The sequence below is a fragment of the Chrysemys picta genome, chromosome 6 (genome assembly GCF_011386835.1).
Source record: "Chrysemys picta bellii isolate R12L10 chromosome 6, ASM1138683v2, whole genome shotgun sequence".
Lineage (NCBI taxonomy): Eukaryota > Metazoa > Chordata > Testudines > Emydidae > Chrysemys > Chrysemys picta.
The window spans coordinates 61162340-61182184 of record NC_088796.1 but is presented as its reverse complement, the minus strand read 5'-3'; the positions used below and the strand labels follow the sequence as shown (position 1 = coordinate 61182184).

Sequence of the window (19845 nt, the reverse complement as noted above, 5' to 3'; positions counted from 1 at the left end):
CTCTGGGGCTTCAGCAGTCCTGCTTCACACTGTGAGGTCTATTCAGCAAGTCCAACTGAAGTACACTCTGGGTAGAGGCTTGCACACTCATCGGGGATTAATGCACCTCACTCAATTATTTACAGTGACACTGACTCAAGCAGCGTTTTCAAAACAGTAGCGTTTATTATCCAACTGGAACACAGCATGGGAAGTCTTAAAATTAGCAAAGAGAGGCAAAAGTTAAGCCATAGTCCATCCTGGCCAAGCCAGTGCCATGATGAGCCAGCCAAACTGTAATGAACACCATCTCTGGCTCTCCTTCTTATTTCCTTCCCTAGCCAGTTTCCAGGTGAGAGAGCTACCAAGCTTCTTCCAGAGCTCAAATTTATTCCCCCCTACCTCATACCTCTCAGTCCTTTGTTCTGAAGCTGAGGTGTCTGCTCTGATTCCCTGCTTCGAGGCTGGGAAACCCTCCTCCATCTGGATCACGGGTTGCTAGGTGTCGATGTCCTGGTGATCGGGCTTTCCATTGTCTTCTTGGTTTTTTCACTGAGATGGATCAGCTTAGGCCAGTCCTTTTTAATGATCTATTCAGTCCACTCAGAGAGCTAGGCAACACACATACCTGCCTATGGCCAGGTCTACACTACAGACCTAAATCAGTATAACTACATCGCTCAGGGGTGTGAAAAATCCACACCCCTGAGTGAAGTTATACCGAGCTAACCTCCGTGTAGACAGCACTATGTCAAGGGAAGAGCTTCTCCGACTGACATAGCTACTGCCTCTCAGAGAGATGGATTAACTACACTGTCAAGGGAAAGCTCTCCCGTCAGTATAGGAGCATCTTCACTAAAGCACTGCAGCTGTGCTGCTGTAGCGCTGTACGTGAACACAAGCTCTATGTCTCTTAGCCTGTCCTGAGAGCAAACTTAGTTCTGTTTCCCTCACTGGGTAGCAATGCAATATATAGGGGAAACTGACGCAAGTATAGGCTTCATAAAAATATTACCAAAAATTCCCACTGTGTCACAGTCACATTTCTTAATGCAGTACAGGAAGGTGCTCAGATACTGTTGTGATGAGCATGGTATGAGAACATATATAGAATTGGATATCAAAAGTTAACTATTAGAATTTGATTTTTAACATCAAGATGATAAGATGGGACACATCTAACTGGCTTTTTTGAAAAAATATGGCAGAGACATTTTTTAATCAGTTGCTGCCGAGTCAGGATTAGTTGATTATGTTGTGAAAACGGCTAATCATGATAAATTGTCCAACGCTTGGGCAATATTTACTAGGAACAAGGCAGACCCACTTGTCACCTAAAACCAGATTTGAATTTAAAGTGTCCAAAGAAGACAGGGTACTGCATTAGTCCAATGGATTTGCTTTTCTTTCTTTCCATCCAGCCAAGTTTTATGGAAGTTCAACAGGAAAACAATGTGTTTGATACCCTATAACTTTTCTGCCTTAAACCATCTCATGCAAAGCTAGTCATTTACCTTAGAAATTCCTCATCATTTAAACGTATCTAGTAGTTTGCAAGGCTTTTGTTTTCCTCTTTAAATCTTAAAAGCCTTGTCTATACTTAAAAGCTTTGCTAGTATAGCTACACAGGCAAACCCTCCTAATGTAGTTTATACCAGTTTTGCCAGTATAGTTTATACAATTTATTTTTGTGTAAAATAAGCTACCCCAGCAAAACAACGTTTGTGCCAGCATAACTGCATCTGTAGTAGGCCTTTTGCCAGTATAGCTCTACTGGGGGTCGGATGTATGATCACATCCCTAACTGACATCGCTATCCCAGCAAACCTTTTAAGTGTAGATCAGGTCTTAAATACAATACAATAACATTTCAGGTCCTGAACTGGTTGCCCTTAAAACATGTATACAACCTTTTCCTAACAATGTCACAACAATCAAATCAGAAATGAAAAGAAAACCTTAAGGACAATTTTCATATCACATTGTTACATCAATTTTACATAATAAAGGTCTTGGCTTTAAACTTTCTACAGCAAAGAAGTTTTAAGAATCTCTGAGTGAAGAGATTTATATATCCAAGGGAGAAAAAAAATTCAGAATTAAGGCAAAACATTTCTTTGCCTGTGTATTGGTTTTATTTTACATCTGTGAAAAATATACTTACAGAAGAGTAGTAATGTGCTGCTTACAACGTGACACAGAAAACAGTGTTGGATTCATTTCTCTACCTACCCCAATTTCTCTTTTAGAACCAGATTTGAAGAGGTAGGGTGGGGTGCGGGAGAGAAAGGTCTAAAGAAGCTTTGACTTTAAGCCCTGTGGGCATTGGTGCTTTGTTTCTTGCATATATTGCTATTATTAAAAAAATACTTTTGGTCCCCCATCAAATGTTTCAATTATTGCAAGGAAAACCAAACTATGATAAAAAACACATGAGATCCTAAGCTCTATAGCATTCTAATACAAAAGGTCTCAATAGACATAGTCTTACCTTTTTTTCTAATTAAAAAACATAGGTGGATCAATATGACATTCATTGATTCTGTTACATTCAATACTCTGCAACAGAATAACTTTATATTTGTTTTTTAAACATTAAAGACTTACTTTTAAATCAATTTTAGCAAAGCATTAAAGATAATATAATTTTCTGAATCACTCAAATTGATCTTCACAGACATTCTATATTATTCTTGTATAGAACGAATGGCATGAATGTTATGAGTCTCTCTATTCAAACATTTAATTACAAGATCCAATCATACTGAAATCTGTCGAAAGCACTTATCCCAACTCAGAAAAAAAAGCCATTTATATATAATGGAGTGGAATCAGAGTTCATATATATAAAATACATTGCTTTCTTACACTGTTTCTATTTAGGTCATAAACTGTTACTATACACTATTAGCAATGGAAAATTGGGGTGTATTTCTTCTTTAGCCAGTGAAGTATTGTTTATTTGGAAACAAAAAGTCATTCCAAAGCCATCACCTGAACTCTACTACATTCTCAATCATAGTAGCCACCCAGTGGAAAATTTTTGTAATGCTCATGTATAGTAAGGGTTTGGACTTCAGAGGTGCAGAGGACCCACAGTTTCCAGTGATATCGGCTGTCCATGAATGCTCAGTACCACTGAAAAAGAGACTCTAAAAACATTAGCATTTACTCTTTGAAAATAATCTTTATCTGAAATGTACAATATTGCACCCAAGAACTAGAAATTCAAAAGATTCTATAAATTTTAAACTAAATTTATAAAACGAAGCCTTCTAAAAAGAAAACAGAGAGACTAGCTCTCAACTTGAGTTTCTCTAACTTTCAGTGTAAAGAACTGAACAAAAGTACTGTATAAAAATCACTAAAAGAATTAATAGAAAACATTATTTAAATGTAGGATTTAAATTTTATATAAGTAGGAGAACACTTCAATCTCTCTGGTCACTCAATAACAGACCTCAAAGTGGCAATTCTTCAACAAAAAACTTTAAAAACAGACTCCAATGTGAAGCTGCAGAACTGAAATTAATTTGCAAACTGGACACCATCAGATTAGGCCTGAATAAAGACTGGGAGTGGTTGGGTCATTACAAAACCTAAACTTAATATCCTCAATACTAATTTCTCCCTACTGTTACTCACACCCTCTTGTCAACTGTCTATAATGGGCCACTCTCTTACCACTTCAAAAGTTATTTCTCCTCCCTTGGTATCCTGCTGTTAATTGATTTATCTTGTTAGACTGACTTAACACTTGGTAAAGCAACCCACATCCTTTCATGTATTTATACCTGCTCCTGTATCTTTTACCTCATACATCTGATGAAGTGGGTTCTAGCCCATGAATGCTTACATCTAAAACATTAAAAAAACGAGGAGTCCTTGTGGCACCTTAGAGACTAACAAATTTATTTACAAAGCCCACGAAAGCTTATGCCCAAATAAATTTGTTAGTCTGTAAGGTGCCAAAAGGACTCCGTTTTTATTTTTTTTTGCTGATACAGACTAACACGACTACCACTGAAATGTAAAACATAGGAATCCTTAGCAAATTAGCATTATAGAAGAAAATGCCTTTGCAAACCTGGAGAGAGGAACAGACCTAAATGATCTTACTAGTACTAGTGAAACGGACCTACGTATAAAGGTAGATGGGGAATATGTCATATTGTGGGATCAAAGCCTCTGAAGTAACCCAATCCTTTAAACATTATCAAGGATAACATGTCTAAACTATTCCAGCAGCATAACCTTGACTCGGCCCTCCAACATATATAAAGGGTTTGTAATATATTGATAAAATTGCAAATGGAGTACAGAATAGAAAATGGACAATTTTTTTTTTGAAATACAACCAAGTATTGCTTTAGTGCTTTTCTACCACTGTTCATGTCATCAGTAGAAAGTAACAGTAAGAACACCACTAGCTGTCACCTTCAGCCCCCAACTAAAACCTCTCCAGCGCATCATCAAAGATCTACAACCTATCCTGAAAGATGATCCCTCACTCTCACAGATCTTGGGAGACAGACCGGTCCTCGCTTACAGACAACCCCCCAACCTGAAGCAAATACTCACCAGCAACCACACATCACTGAACAAAAACACTGACCCAGGAACCTATCTTTGCAACAAAGCCCGATGCAAACTCTGTCCACATATCTATTCAAGTGACGTCATCATAGGACCTAATCACATCAGCCATACCATCAGGGGCTCGTTCACCTGCACATCTACCAATGTGATATATGCCATCATGTACCAGCAATGCCCCTCTGCCATGTACATTGGCCAAACCGGACAGTCTCTACGCAAAATAATTAATGGACACAAATCTGACATCAGGAATCATAATACTCAAAAACCAGTGGGAGAACACTTTAACCTGTCTGGTCATTCAATGATAGACCTACGGGTGGCTTTGAAGAAAAGCTTCAAAAACAGACTCCAATGAGAGGCTGCTGAGCTGGAATTGATATGCAAACTAGATACAATCAACTTAGGCTTGAACAAGGACTGGGAATGGCTGAGCCATTACAAACATTGAATCTATCTCCCCTTGTAAGTATTCTCACACTTCTTATCAAACTGTCTATACTGGGCTATCTTGATTATCACTTCAAAAGTTTTTTTTCCTCTTACTTAATTGGCCTCTCAGAGTTGGTAAGACAACTCCCACCTGTTCATGCTCTGTGTGTGTGTGTGTGTGTGTGTGTGTGTGTGTGTGTGTGTGTATATATAATCTCCTCAATATATGTTCCATTCTATGCAGCCGAAGAAGTGGGCTGTAGCCCGCAAAAGCTTATGCTCTAATAAATTTGTTAGTCTCTAAGGTGCCACAAGTACTCCTGTTCTTCTAGTAAGAACACAAAATTTATTTTTTTATCATCCAACTATCCATATCCAATTAATCCTGAGACTGGGATTTTTCCTCCTTCCAGTCTCTCTATTGTGATTTGGAGCAAATCTTTGTACCATCTGCTGGGGTTTAAAATTGATTCCGGAAGAAAAATCTTCCCAGATTTGATTACTTCAGAAGCTGTAAATGTAGATTATACATGAGTTGCATTTTTTGCATAAAGCTCTCTTTTGGGTAACAATGAACATTTTCTTCTCCAGAGGGAAAGGTCAAGTAGCTGGAGATGCACAGCTAAAGAATGAAAAATTTCTACTAAAACGTAGAGATGGTCTAACTATTCATAGAAAAAACAATGTACACAGTAAATTCAGCCCTCAATTTTGTTTACAAATTATCCATGCGTTGACTCATTTTTACAAAATTTGTTCAGTCACAATTATTTGACAAACCTTTAATGGGAACAAATTTCAATCTATAAATTGCTTGCAAACTTTTTTTTTTAGTCTTTTCTGTATCTAAAGTAGATTCTGCTTAATAGCAACCTGTATATTAACAACTTCCAGTTAATAGCAACCGATTGCCAAGAACAATCCCATCCCATTGACTTTAATGTTAATGGGATTTGGAGATTTGCAATGGCATGTTGCTTATTAAGAACAATTTTTTTTTGGAGAACAGCCCTAGCTGCAGGCAGGTTTGCAAGGCTGCAGCCACAGAAGGAAGAGCTGCGACATGCCTTCTTGGCTGCAGCCCCACAAACTTACTTGTTCACAAGGACCAGGAGGTAAGGGGCTGCAGGCTCCCTGCAGTCTTCAGGCTGCACCCTGTCAGAGGGCTGCACCCAGGGAAGAAAGCACTGGGGATATGCTGAGCTCTGATCCCTGCAGAGCACAGGGAGAAGTACTGTATACCTCTGCGGGCACTCAGCACCCTGGCTCCCCACAGAAAGCCCCAGCATCCAGGCAGCAGCCCTCCTCCCTGCAGCTACCCTGCCCACAGGAAGGTTTGCAGGACTGCAACCAGGGAAGGCACATCTCCGTACTTCCTTCCTGTCTACAGCCCCAGAAACCTACCTTCTGCTCATTTGCAACTGCTGGACAAAGGCAATATTTTGCTGGCAATTAAGGGGTTGCTAATAAGCTGAATCTACTGTATTTGCCTTGTGTGATCATTAACCTAAGTTGTATGCTATAGTTCCTACTCCATAATTAGATGACTACAACTTCTGTTAAAGACAGAGGGCTCGAATTAGTCATTTGTGGCATGAAGGTTTGTGCTAACACACATGAGTATTCCAGCCACCTTTTCTTCCAGTGAACATTTTTGCAAACAAACAAAACAAAGCCCTCATACTAATATTCATGGAAAGGAGGTGTTAAAGGGATCACAAATGCTAAAGTGAATTTGAACAAATAATCATAAATATCTTTTCCAGTATTTACCTAGCTCTGTGGGAACAAATGATTCCTTTCTTCATCTCATTTACATTCAACCACCATCAGTCTGGTATTTTACCAGATGTAATTAATCATTTAGGGAGGGATATATTTAATTTATGGACTATATACAAATGTGCAGGTTTAGACTTAATAGATTCAGACGCATTATATTCTGTAATATCCTCCAGGCTCAGGAAGTCATGCTTATACTTGGATATCCAGTTATTCAATGAAATTATGTAAAGAGAACCATGTACTTAATTTAAAACACATGGGCAGTCCTACTGAAAACAGTGAAAATACTCACATGCTTAAAATTAAGCATGTGCATAAATGTTTGCAATGTTTGGATATTTCTCAATCCACAAATGAAAGGTGATTTCTCGTATGCAATGTGCTGCGATGCTTATATCTGTCTTGCTATGAATACTTTATATCAGTGGTTCCCAAACTGGGGTTTGTGAACCCCTGGGGGTTCGCAAAATGTTACAGGGGGTTCTCGGGAAAAAATTCCATAATGGCGGACAGAGCTGTCCCTAGGGACCCTGGGCAGCACGGGGCCAGCAGCACGGAGTCACTGGACTTCCACGAGCTAAGCAGATCAAAGCAATCATATCTATCATACTGAGGAGATTTAAACTTCAAGACTCCTTTTAAGAAATGGAAAGGGAGGTGGATATTTTTTGGTGTTTTTAAAATTAAATAGGCAGCTAGTATTTTTTTAAAATTATTATGAAAAACAAGTTTAAGCTTTGTTGTAATGTGCATTGTTTGCCTGGACTGCTCAAGACCTGAATGCTTGTGTAGGAGGAACTCTTTGAGTTGGCTTCTTAAATACCTTCATGATGTTTCATATTTGATACTCCTTGATGAAACATAGGAGCCTTGTCTTATAACAGGCTTATTCAAAGTGATACAAGCTACGAAAGTGAGATATTTGAAGAGTGTCGCCATTTTCATAATGTAATAAAAATACTGTAATGATAAATAATAATAAATAATAAATAGTGTGTAATATGCATGTCATAAAAACAAATTTTATATTTCCCAGATCACTGCTTTTATAATTTATACTCAGATAAAGGAGAAAATCCCTAGAAATATTCATTTTTAGGAGGGGGTTCGCGAGACTTGACATTTTAGTGAAAGGGGTTCACAGGTTGTTGAAGTTTGGGAACCACTGCTTTATATGTTTTGTTCTCCCTAACTGTTGGGTAAGATAGACTACAAGGAAGATTGTGTTCCCACTAACAATTTACACATGCCATTGCTCTTGGGTTGTCTACCATAGTCAATATCTTTGACAATCTCTATAATGATTACACAAAGGTACACAAAAGAATTAGGTAAGTTCATGGAGGATAGGTCCATCAATGGCTATTAGCCAGGATGGGCCGGGATGGTGTCCCTAGCCTCTGTTTGCCAGAAGCTGGGAATGGGTGACAGAGGTGGATCACTTGATTATGTGTTGTGTTCATTACCTCTGGGGCACCTGGCATTGGCCCCTTTGGGAAGACAGGATACTGGGCTAGATGGACCTGACCCAGTATGACCGTTCTTATGTTCATATTACATGCCTACCCTTTTGAAAGCCAAGCATCTTAACAAAAGTAACATTATTACTTGGTGATGTAAAGATACAAAACGAAAACCTCTGTTTGATTTCTGGAAGGGGAAATTCTCTTTTTTCCCTGCAGAAAGTTAACTGTTTCCTTCCTACATCATCAAAATGTTGCTGGAAACTAAAAATCAACTCAGAAGTCAAGGAAATTTTTTGTGAAACTTTTTATTATGGCAATGAGTATTTAAAAGTGCAATCTAAATTATGATAACTACAAACAAACAACCCACAACCTAAACTTTAAACAATAAGTGAACAAAACAAGAGAAGTTAAAGTAAAATCCTGATATAGTAACAACTTACTTGATTTCTTTGCAGTCTGTTTCTCAGGGCCTGACATATTTCAATCATTTGTATAAGTTTAGCTCAGGCAACTAGTACTTCAGAGGAATGGTTTTCAAAGTCAAGTAAAGACCTGTGTTTAAAAAAAATATGCATACATATATGTTCATATATATAGTAAAGCTATATTATGTACAGTTTCAAATTTGTACTAGAAGCAACACAAAACAATATTTGCAATCACAACTCATTTGGTAAAGATTCAAAAGGTAAGCATCTGAAGCAAGATCTATTTTTAAGTTTTGAAGAAATCACGTTTTTTTTTTCCAGTTGGGTTATGTCAATGCAGATTTTGTAGATACTAAAGCAAGCCTCTTTATAAATCAGAGATGCATTTATATTTAGACATACTAGGTAGATAAACTGAATACAGATTTCAAAAGTATGTTTGGAAAGCACAGTTTAGGCTAGATAACAACGTGCTATAGAAGTTCTTTGATCCTTTGAAATATTTAAGAAACCCTAATGTTCCCCCATCTAATTCTCTGCTAGCTCTTATTTTTAATTATCACATCTTTACTAACAGGCATCCAGGATCCCCTACTGTTCCTAAGAAATATAAAGCTTTGCCTAAACTTTAAAGTTAGATTGACATAGCTATGTCAGTCAGGGGTGTGGAAATAAAACAGTCCCTGGCTGACATAGCTTTGCCAATCTAAACCCCAGCATCGATGCAGCTATGTCGATGGAAGAATGTTTCCATCCAGATAGCTAACTTCAGGGAAGTGGTGTTCCTACACTGTTGGAAACACTTCTCCCATTAGTGTAGGCTGCGCCTATACTACAGATTTATGCCAGCATAGCTACACTGACGTAGCTATGCCAGTATAATCATCGTAGTGTAGACATACCCTAAGCACTAATCTTATTAATCTCTTAGGATATTTCAGAATCCTGATTGGCTAAAAGGGGTAGAACACTGCAGCAGAGGTAAGACGTCTCACATTTACATTTATTTTAACACTTGCAAATCCAAAGAATGCTTACACTGCAACATATAACAGAATGCTTTATAATACATTACTGTTGAGGTTGCAACAGTAATGTATTATATTACTCTTAGGTTGCAATCGAGTAATACATTTGCATTAGGGACACCAGAATTCTTTGACTAGGTAGTTCTTCCACTCTTACCACTTTATTATTTTTATTATTATTGTTTTCAGCAAGTATTTGTTTGGCATCAATCATTATGGTGTATGGGTGCCTTATAAGGTTTAAACTGAAATAATCAACATACTCAATATAGACCAAACACCATGCTGTCCTGCTGCATGTAACTTAATTCCATAAGAGGTTCATAACATCATTTTAGGCACCAAGATGGTTAAAAGAAAACCAAAAAAATGAAATGTTTTTGTAATTCTTTAATTTCAACTGTACATAGAGGACCTCAGCAAATCTGAACAAAGATTTTTTTTTTTAATACAGATTTTTACTCTAAATAAATACCCTGTTTCACTAGTGACAGATTGCGAAGACATCACTGCAACTTCCTCAGAGCATCCATCTTTGTCCTCTCAGCTAACAGCCTGTCCCTTTATTAAAATCTATTCTATGGCTCCAGTTCTGCAATTAGATATGCGTGAGTGTAGACCTCCATCTGAGCAAACCTTATAGAGCGTACCAGGGCCTATTGTTATAATATTTAACCTGTTTTAATAGTTTATACTAATGAAAATTTTAAACACTGTTGTTTTTTAATTTTAAACTTTTTTCATTTGCATATGATATAACATCTCTAAAATGTAATATTTTTTCATTAATGAACTTGACTGAACAAGAATACTATCTATACTCGGGGTGAAAGTAGGCCGATACATCTGGTACGGCGTACCAGTAAGAAGTGGCTACTGGTACCAGCCCATACGCAGCTGACGTTTATCGCTGTCCATTTTAAACACGGCCCACCCACCCCTGTGTTGGCGGCCCTGCCAGTAGGGACCCTACTGGCAGGGCCGCTGATGCGGGGGGATAAAAGTGGCAGGTTCCCCAGGGCCCGGCGATTTAAAAGGGCCTGGGGCTCGCAGCTGCCACCACTGCTACTACCACAGCAATGGCCGGCGCCCCAGGCCCTTTTAAATCTCCGCCATAGCCCTGGGCAATGCAGGCCAGGCAGCGCGGATGAGCTGGCTGGGGGAGGCTGACCCCTTCCACTTAAGGCCCCGCCCCTTCTGGGGGCCCAGAGCCAAGCCCCCATACTGGTAAGTCGTCTATGTTACTTTCACCCCTGACTATAAGAGTATAGCAGTAGGAAACACCTGACTAGGATAGTGATGGTGATTGTGAAAGGCTCAGTAAGATGAGAGAGGCTACAAAGGCATAATAATAATGGGAGATTTCAACTATCCTCATACTGAGTAGGGGCGTGTCATGTTAGGAAGGGATGCAGAGAAAAAACTTCTAGACACCATAAATGACTGCTTCTTGGAGCAGCTTGTACTGGAACCCACAAGGCAAGAGGTAATTCTAGATGTAGTCTTAAGTGGAGCACAGGATCTGGTTTAAGAGGTGCATATAGCTGAATTGCTCAGTAATAGCGATCATAATGTAATTAAATTTAACAGCTTTGCAGAGGGGGAAATGCCAAAGAAACCCACCACTGCAGCATTTAACTTCATAAAGGGAACTACAAAATATGAGAAAGCTAGATAAATGGCAATTAAAAGGAACAATCACAAGGGTGAAATGCTTGAAAACGGCATGGAGACTATTTAAAAATACTGTAATAGAAGCTCAAACTAAACGTATGCCCCAAATAAAAAAAAAAAAAAAAGAGAACCAAAAATGCCACCAACATAGTAAAAGAGGCAGTTAGAGGCAAAAAGGCATCCTTTAGAAATTGGAAATCAAATCCTAACAAGGAAAATAGAAAGGAGCATAAGCTGGCAAGTTAAGTGTAAAAATACAATATGTCAGGGCAAGACAGAATTTCAAGAATCTACCTAAAGACACAAAACCTAACAGCATTTTTTTTTAAATAGACCAGAAGCAAGAAGCCTGCAAAGCACTCACTGGGGCATCTGGACAATTGAGGTGCTAAAGGAGCACTCAAAGAAGACAAGGTCGTTGCTGAGAAGCTAAATGAATTCTCTGCATTGGTCTTCACTGTAAAATATGTGGGGAAGATCCCCACACGAAAGCCATTCTTTTTAGGTGTCAAATCTGAGGAACTGTCCCAGATTGGGGTGTCAATAGAGAAGTTTTTGGAACAAAATGATAATTTAAACAGTAATAAGTCACCAGGATCAGATGGTACTCACCCAAGAGAGCTGAGGGAACTCAAATAGGAAATTGCAGAACTACTAACTATGGAAGGAATATTATCACTGAAATCAGCCTCTGTATCAGATGACTGTAGGGTAGCTAACATAATGTCGATTTTTTTAAAAGGCCCCTAGGCAGCCCTGACAATTACAGGCTGGTAAGCCTAACTTCAGTTCCAAGCAAATAGTTTGAAACTATAGTAAAAAACAGAATTATCAGATACACAGATAAACATGATATGTTGGGGAAAAGACCACACGGATTTTAGGAAGGGAAACCATGTCTTACAAATCTATTAGAATTCTTTGAGGAGTCAACAAGCATGTGGACAAGGATGATTCAGTTGATATAACATATTTGGACTTTCAGAAAGCCTTTGACAAGGGCCCTCACCAAAGGCTCTTAAGCAAATTAGGCAGTCCTGGGATAAGAAGGAAAGTTCTCATGGATCAGTAACTGGTTAAAAGATGGGAAACAAAGGGTAGCAAAAATGTTCAGTTTTCACAATGGAGTGAGGAAATTAGTGGGGTTCTCTGGAGCTGTAATGGGACCCAGTTGTGTTCAACATATTCATAAATGATCTGGAAAAGAAGGTGAGGTGGCAAAATCTGCAGATTATATGAAATTATTCAAGATATTAAATCCAAAATTGACTGCAAAGAGTTACAAAGAGATCTCACAAAACTGGGTGACTGGGCAAACAATGGCAGATGAAATTCAAAGTTGGTAAGTGCAAAGTAATGCATATTGGAAAACATAGTCCCAACTATACAAACAAAATGATGGGGTCTAAATTAGCTGTTACCACTCAAGAAACAGATCTTGGACTCATTGTGGACAGTTCTCTGAAAACATCTGCTCGTCATGCAGCAGCAGTCAAAAAAGCTAACAGAACATTAGGAACCATTAGGAAAGGGATAGGTAATAAAACAGAAAATATCATATGCCCACACCTTCAATATCACAGTTCTGGTCGCCCCACCTCAAAAAGGGTGTATTAGAACTGGAAAAGGTGCAGAGAAAGGCAATAAAAATTATTAGGCATATAGAACAGCTTCCATATAGGAGAGATTAAAAAGACTGGGGCTGTTCATCTTAGAAAAGAGACGACTAAAGGGGGATATGATAGAGGTCTATAAAATCATGAATAGTGTGGAGAAAGTGAATAGGGAAGTGCTATTTACCCCTTCACATAAAACAAGAACTTAACCCAATTAAATTAATAGTCAGCAGGCTTTAAACAAACAAAAGAAAGTACTTCTCCCATAACACACAGTCACCCTGTGGAATTAATTGTCAAGGAATGTTGTGAAGGCCAAAAGTATAACTGGATTAAAAAAAGAATTAGATAAATTCACAGAGGATTGGTCCATCAATAGCTATTAATCAGGGATTCAACCCCATGTTCATGGTGTCCCTAAACCTCGTGCCACAAGCTGGGGATGGATCACTGGAATTTGCCCTGTTCTGTTCATCCCCTTGGAATTATCTGGCACTGGCCATTGTCAGAAGGCAGGATACTAGACTAGATGGACCAATAGTCCGACCCAGTATGGCCATTCTTATTTCTATAAAGTAGAAGGAAGAGATGGATTTCAAAAGAGGGTAGGAAAGTCTTTAATATTTTCTGATGAATTACCTCTGCTCTGGAATGCATTCCCTCTAGTCCAACAGTATCAAATTTAGATTACATTTAGGTTGTACTGTGACGCTCAGCATATTTATTCAGGATTTTTTTTTTTTGGAGGGTATGGCCAAATAGAGAGGGTTTTTCTTGTGGTGGGGAATGAGAGAGAGAAATGTGTGTAAGGGTTAATATCCATATTTGTCAAGTCAGGTATATTTTTACATGTATTTTTTAAAATAGTTATGTAAGCGCACCCTGTGGTTTCAAATGGTACACGATAAAAGTTATAGGAACAAATACATACCTGATAGATCAGATTACAAATGGGGCTAAATTTGCCCTCTATTTGTGCCCCCGGGGCTATTGTGTGCAATCTTTTGTGTATTATAGCCTTCAAGTGCAAATGAAGTCTGTATATGTCAATTCTATAATTTCTAAAAATTATACCATGCAAACACATATGTGAAAGACACCATCTACAAAAAGCTGCATGTAGTAAAGGAGAGACCACATTCTAAAAATTTGACTCAGTAAGTCAACTTACTTCGACTTGAGTAAGGCATTGAATATTGTTCCACAGCCCCTCCCCATAGTTAGATAAATGCAGATTGAGCATAAGATGAATATGCAACTGACTATACAGAAAATATTTTTTTTAAATAAGTGCAACTGATTAGTTATCAAGTTCAGAAGACAAATCAAGTGAGATCCCAAAGGACTCTGTTTTGGGCCCAAGACCATTCTATTTTTTTCTATAACAAATTCTTGTAGGATAAAAAGCAAATGGGGATAGCAAATGCTATGGAAAATAAAGTTTCATCTTCAAAATTCAGACAGATAATTTCCACTATTCTAATTTACCTCTGGCATAAATCCACTCAGAATAAAGCCATGGCACACATATTAGTAAAAGTAAAAGGTGACATTTACACCTGCATAGAGGGCCCGAACAAGCCCCTATGCCATATTTAAAGTCCTTAACATTGGACTTACAGTGTCCACCCAGGGCCTGGTATAGGACCTCAGCATTAGGGCAAATTTCATCAAAGAAAATGGCAAAACATACAAAAGTTTTCTCTGTTTCCTTACCGGAGTTTCTCAGTCAGAGACTCTAAAAAATTCTTTAACTCCAGCATAAGGACTGCTTGAGAACTTAATCCTTCTGTAAGTAGGACCACCTATTGGAAAATAATTCATAAAATTATTTCTAAATGCATATGGAGAGTGTTTATTTTTTCTTCTGCAAATATATTTTATGAAGCATTCTGGTCAGATGTTACTTATTATCTTGCTCCTTATTATCCTTATAATCTGTCATTTCCCCCCCCCCCCAAGAACTATTTTATTTTTATGCTTTTCATTCATTCAGTAGTTTTATCTCATCTAATAAAATAGAGAGTTCAATTATGAGAATATAGTACATGAACAAGTATAACAAAGTACAGAAAAAGTAATACGAGTGCTTTAAGCAGCTTTTTATTTTCAAGTGGTTAGTTTTGTTTATTGCAAACAACCTTTAAAAAGGCAAATTGATCACTGGTTTAAAAGTCTGTCACCATGAATCTTCCTAAAAATTATAGATAATCAGTGTATTTTAGAGAAAATCCCTGTCCCCCTCTCACCCATCCATTCCACCAGTCAGTGGCCATCAAATTTTCTAACTCAAATTTTTGTTTTAGTTCAGTTTCAAAACATCTGGCATCTTCATCCCACCTACAACCAGAACCGGCCAAAAATATTTTGGCCTAATACCTATTTGCCAAAAAATGCAGTTTTGGTCAACCCAAAACAATTCATGAATTTGACTTGAATTCACTGACTTGTTTCGGACCCCAAATTTTTCAGGGAGTGGGACTAAGATACCAAGCAGCATTGGTGTGCGTGCTCCCACCTTATAATCTTTAACCCAGTGATTAGGGCACTCACCAAGAATGACGGAGATCCAGGTTCAAGTTCCCCCTTTTCCTGATATGGAAAAAAGGTTTAAACTTGGGTCTCCCACATTTTAGGAGAGTGTCCTAGCCTATGGGATATTCTGGAGCAGGTTTCCTTCAATTTCTCCAGCTGAAACTGTAACCATTTTTTATAAAAAAGAAATTGATAATCATTTCAAGCAGGAACTTGAACTTTGGTCTCCTACATTCTAGGTAAGTGCCCTAACCACCAGGTTTGTCTGTCTCTCTTCCCCTCACGCCAGGACTATTCTTTGTCATTATGAATGACTGAATTACAGCTTCCCCAGCAGTGCCACCTAGAGGAGACTGTAGGTTCAGTGGCTGTTCCTCATCCATTCCCGACACTCCCTTTCAAGTGGACTTTTCTGAAGTTGTGGCAGAATCCACCACTGCAATATACAGGGCAGACGCCCCCTATACCACACTTTTCATATTCAGTGTTACTGTGTGGGTTCCAGGTGCAAGCCCTCCACAACGTAATAAATTTTAATAAAAATACAAAATCTGACTATATCAAAATGCTAGGAAAGTAATTCAGAATAAAACTTCCTACAATACGGACCAGAATCATCTGTGTATGAGACAGAGATTTTCTCGGGAGTTGGCCCAAGACTGGAATGAATTCCCCCAGGAGCCAAAACCTCACCACTTTCTGCTCTAAGTGAAAGGTGCATGTCTAGGACCTTGCAATCTGTAAGATAAACATATAGCCAATGTGTGCGTGGGTGTATGCGCACCTGTGTGCGCGCACGTGTATAAATTCCAAAACAAAACACTGCATAAACTTCTTCCCTTGGGAATCAGATGAGAGAACAAATTTGTGACAGATATTATTATTCATTTTTTGTATTACAGCACTGACTAAGAGGGGGACCAGGACTCCATTGTGCTAAGTGCTGTATAAACACAGAAAAATATTAGTCATGCTGCTCAATGCACTACTGGAAGGCTCTCAGATGCTAGAGTGATGAACATGGTGTAAGAACCTATACAGAACATGAATTGCCACATACAAAAATTCAACATAAATATCACTGTTTGTAGCTATTCTTGGTTCTCATACATACTCAACTAGGACTTGGTAAGTAACTGAAATGCTATGGAGTAAATTTTCAGTGATAGAATTTAGATATCAAGTGCCACTAATGTTAATGCATCTAAATCCCTGTGCGTCGTGCTAAAAATTTACATCTCACTGTTCAATTATCCTTCTCATCCACTTACAAGGCCCTTTTATGTATGTTACAAATACAGCTTCATAGCCTTAAGCTCTCAATTCCTTTTCTCTTGGTGAAGACATATTGAAAGGGCTTTAAAACTTGTCACATTTATATAAGGTGTAGAAAGTAGCTGTCAGATAGCTTGAGCTCAACATTCAACTTCTTAAAGCATGTTCCACTCTGAAATATTAAGTAAAAATGGCATCTTCTTCTTCAATATATTATACGTTTAGTATATCTGGCTTATATATAGTGACAAAAACAAAAGATTTTATTCTTCAGCTCTTTGTAGCTCGAAAGCTTGTCTCTTTCACCAACAGAAGTTGGTCCAATAAAAAAAATCTGACCTCACACAACTTGTCTTACTAATATCCTGGAACCAACATGGCTACAACACTGCAAACTATATATGTATATCTAATTAGAAATTGGGACTACTTTACTTATAAAACTTTTGATCAATATTTTGGAGGCCTACAGAACTACATTTTCTTGAGGGTTTTACAGATTAATTGAAATCCTAAGAAAAATCTCAGGAAAATTCCAAATTTATCAGCATCAAACAGCTTTTTCTGAATGATAGAGCAGCAGTAGTCAGTGGGAGCTCTGCTATTACCAGTGAAAAAAGAACAGCCAGATAATAGACAGGCAACACTATGCTTCCTTAGTGTTAATGGATTGCTGCTGGGTATGAAGGAAGAACTGTCCTTCCTATAAATCTATAGAGAGTCAAGGTGGATGAGGTAATATTTTTACAGGAACAACTTCTATTGGTGAGAGACAAGATTTCAAGCCACATTTGAAAGCTTGTCTCTCTCACTAACAGAAGTTGGTCCAAAAGAAGATAGTGTCTCACTCACCTTGTCTCTCTAATATCCTGGGACTGACTCAGCTACAACTACACTGCATACTACAAGTCTATAATCATGGAGTTCTTTCCAGCCTTGTGCTAGAAGTGTGGACCACAATGCTGGGGATCTACTATTGTACACCTACCTTTGAACAAAAATGCTATTTCCACATTCGAGCAAACAGTTTCAGAAGAAAAAAAAATTATTTGAAATACAAACTAGTTCTCATTTCCTATGTGTCACATTATTACCTGCCTCTCCAGCTGCATTACTTGTGCCTTCAAAAGACTGACACGTCTGTCATCAAAACATTCACTCTTCCCTTCTTCTATAAGCTGTTCATACGGACTTCTAGGAAACAAAATATTGCACTACATATTATGAAGCCAAGTATAATAAAAAATCCCACAAGATGACCTTTAAAACATTTTGATGTAATTCTAGAAATTATTCTGAAGCACAAATCACACTTTCAGCCTCAATTTGCAAAACTGCACATGCAGTCAGTAAATGTAAGGTAAAGGGTGAATGAATGTTCATGGTTTGGGCTGCTGTGCCCCTGACATGAAACTGTATGGCCCATATTATTACTCCCTTATAATGCACGTATCCACCAATCAAACTGAGACAGAGGTCTGGACAGAATTCCCTGGGCAGTGTCCCCTGACACCCTTGATTCTTTTTTGTAGCAGTCGGCACTGTTAAGTGTTCTCTGCTCAGTGTCTCTCCTTCTGTATCCCTTTTTTGAACCTGTGATCTCACTCCTGTTATTGTTTTTTTCATTATTTGTCTCATGGTTTAGGTGAGAGAGAGAGAGAGAGAGAGTGAGTGGCCATTCTTCTGTTGAGGGCTGACCATGTTTCTTTCTTTGGGACGGAGCCTTCGCGTACCCCACCCTCTGCAAAACATAAAAATATCAAATAGGCCAGGATAGAGACCTGATGAAATCTAACTGGAAATACAATCCCCTTTTATGTACTAACATGTTATGAAATAATGTAAACATGTAAATACATAAAAATATAAAAGTGAAAAAACAATTCTAAAGAAACATTTCATTTTGAAACAAATTTGAATTTTTTCTTAAACAAAATTTTCTACAATGAAAAATTTTTCATTGTGGAAATACTTGTTTTCATGGGAAATTTCATTAAAATCAATAAAATTTTGCAAAAAAAAATCAGTTTAATTGAAATGCAATTTTCTAGTAAAAAATTTAAGAAAATTTTCCAACCAGCTCTAATTAGGAATCAGCTCTTATGAGGCATCCTCCTGTCCCTTTAACTGGCAAGCAAGCACAAGCAGTTCTTCAGATACATACTCTCATTTTATCTGAAATAGCACATGTGGTTTTGAAGTTACAACTCTGTTTTTCTCTGAAATGAGCATGCACAGTGACTACATGCTAATCTTTAATTCTGCATTTATATCAGTGTTAATGTCCCCTGCTAGAATTTTAAACCTCTTGGAAGAGAGATTAAATCAGAATCAATAATGTAACTAACTCTGAAATACATATTATATACATATATATATACACACACAAAGTTATATATATATATATATATATATATATATATATATATATATATATATAAATAAAACTTTACCTTATAGAAATTATTAGTTAACATGTAAATGGCACTGGTGCTTTCTTTAGAGACAGAAAAGCAGGGGGAGGGGAGTTTCAGTTGTAAATTGCTTTCTTGTTCTCTCTCTTTTTTTTTTCCTCACCCCCAAATAGGAATGTGAGCTCGTTCTTGTAGCCATTTACTACTAGCCATAAACTATTGAATATTGATACCTTAAATCTTCTAGTTCATGCTTTAATTTAGTATTTTCCTCCTGAAGTTTCTGGAGCCAAAACAAAAAGTGTATAAATACAAATAATACATCAAATATAAAATTTGATCTTTAAAATATACAGAAACATTTTAATATTATTTAATAATTAACTATAGGTTTTACAAGTAATATCCACCATATAAGAAATATAAACATCCAACTGATGCAGTATTTTAGATTAAATAATTGTAACTAACAAAAGACCATTTTAGATTATTTGAAATCCTACATTCTTTGCCTTAAAACCAGGGTGGGGGGAGGATTATAATAATAATATTTGCTTTGAAATTATTTTCATCCAAAAATATTTGTTTGTTGTTTTCAAATCTGCATTTCC

The 19845-nt window shown here is 37.5% G+C and overlaps 1 protein-coding gene across 5 annotated transcripts in view; it reads right to left on the bottom strand.

Annotated features, from left to right (window-relative positions):
* Positions 1-19845, bottom strand: part of LOC101949263 (uncharacterized) — a 155267-nt gene that overhangs the window by 81624 nt on the left and 53798 nt on the right. For 3 of the 5 annotated variants that reach the window (XM_042840403.2, XM_005284052.4, XM_024109785.3), the window contains exons 3-6: positions 19468-19517; positions 17915-18014; positions 14727-14815; positions 8705-8816 (exon numbers count right to left, since the gene is read on the bottom strand). In XM_042840403.2, the coding sequence (XP_042696337.2) occupies positions 8705-8752 (48 nt within the window). In that variant the 5' untranslated portion in view covers positions 8753-8816; positions 14727-14815; positions 17915-18014; positions 19468-19517. Of the gene's footprint in view, positions 1-8704; positions 8817-14726; positions 14816-17914; positions 18017-19467; positions 19518-19845 lie in introns of those variants that run through there. The other 2 variants (XM_005284051.5, XM_065550235.1) reach the window with 2 other exon arrangements.